At 37.8% G+C, this 1526-nt stretch overlaps 1 protein-coding gene across 1 annotated transcript in view; it reads right to left on the bottom strand.

Moving 5' to 3' along the window:
* Nucleotides 1-1526, bottom strand: part of LOC106883560 (ephrin type-A receptor 4-B) — a 136992-nt gene that overhangs the window by 46729 nt on the left and 88737 nt on the right. The window contains exon 3 of the mRNA XM_014934611.2: nt 484-558. Coding sequence (XP_014790097.2) covers nt 484-558 — 75 coding nt within the window. The remainder of the gene's footprint in view (nt 1-483; nt 559-1526) is intronic.

The raw sequence follows: 1526 nt of genomic DNA, 5'->3' as shown, positions 1-1526 counted from the left end.
GCGGCCATGCTGGAGCACCGCCTTTAGTCGAGCAAATCGACCCCAGGACTTTTTCTTTGGAAGCCTAGTACTTATTCTATCGTTCTCTTTTTGCCGAACCGCTAAGTTACGGGGACGTAAACACACCAGCATCGGTTGTCAAGCGAATGTGGGGGGACAAACACAGACACACAAACACACATACATACATATATATATATATACATATATACGACGGCCTTCTTTCAGTTTCCGTCTACCAAATCCACTCACAAGGCTTTGGTCGGCCCGAGGCTATAGTAGAAGACACTTGCCCAAGGTGCCACGCAGTGGGACTGAACCCGGAACGATGTGGTTGGTAAGCAAGCTACTTACCACACAGCCACTTAAATATAGAACTGGAATAATTATTTCATTTACATTTTTAACGATAAACATCCACAATGATAACAATATGAACTGGAAAATAAATTAAATTTTTAAAAAGGACCGTTTGATACTTACACAATCGATGTCGGATTCACAAATGTCAGCCCAAAGGTTCCTGTTGTAATTGAGATTCAAACACATATCCCAACACTGAAAAACAGAACAAAAAAATAGAGAAATATATATTAAAAAAAGCTTTGAGAAAATGACTTGACCCTTTGCATAGGACATATTTCCCTGGCGTCCATGGATCATTTAAGACACACATTCCCATTTTTTTTCAACTACTGGAGTAACTTGTGACTTATGAAAGGAAAGCTTTATATTAGACGTATAAAACAAGGAAAGCTAAAAGACTGGAAAAAACATGGATGTTTAGAAGAAATTTATGGAAATGCTTATGGACAGGCAAAGGGTTAAAACCTTGTAGACCCAAGTTGATGAGGTTTGCTTGAATGTGAGTAATTAAAGGTACCAGAATATGGGAAGCATAGATGAGGAGGAGGAATTATTTTTAAAGAGATGCAGATCTTGGGAAATGAAAGAGATGGGAATGATTGGAAAGGATCAAGGGAATGATTGGAAAGGATCAACCAAGGACTGATATACAGTTTATGCTTTATCTTTGAGATCTTTCAGTCACTGGGGTTCGGCCATGCTGGGGCATCGCCTAGAGCAGTTTAGTCGAATCCCAGTACTTATTCTATCGGCACACTGACATTTATTCTGTTGGATCCTTTTGCGTAACCGCTAAATGATGGGGTCGTAAACAAACCTACACCAGTTGTCAAACCGTGGAGCATAAACACAAACACAAACACAAAACATACACACACAGAGACCCATATATGCATATGCATACATACACACACACACACACACACACACACACACACAGACATACACATATATAGAGATAGACAGACAAAGAAATAGATAGACAGATAGATGGATGGATTGACAGACAGACAGACAGACAGATAGATAATCCTCCTAAGATACAAAATTTCTTTCAACACACGAGTTCACATCAAAAAACTTGCAAACCGAATGCAAAAATTATATATATTTATTGATATATATATATATATATATACATATATATATATATATATATA

The sequence above is a fragment of the Octopus bimaculoides genome, chromosome 9, assembly GCF_001194135.2.
Source record: "Octopus bimaculoides isolate UCB-OBI-ISO-001 chromosome 9, ASM119413v2, whole genome shotgun sequence".
Lineage (NCBI taxonomy): Eukaryota > Metazoa > Mollusca > Cephalopoda > Octopoda > Octopodidae > Octopus > Octopus bimaculoides.
This window is presented reverse-complemented; position numbering and strand designations above follow the sequence as displayed.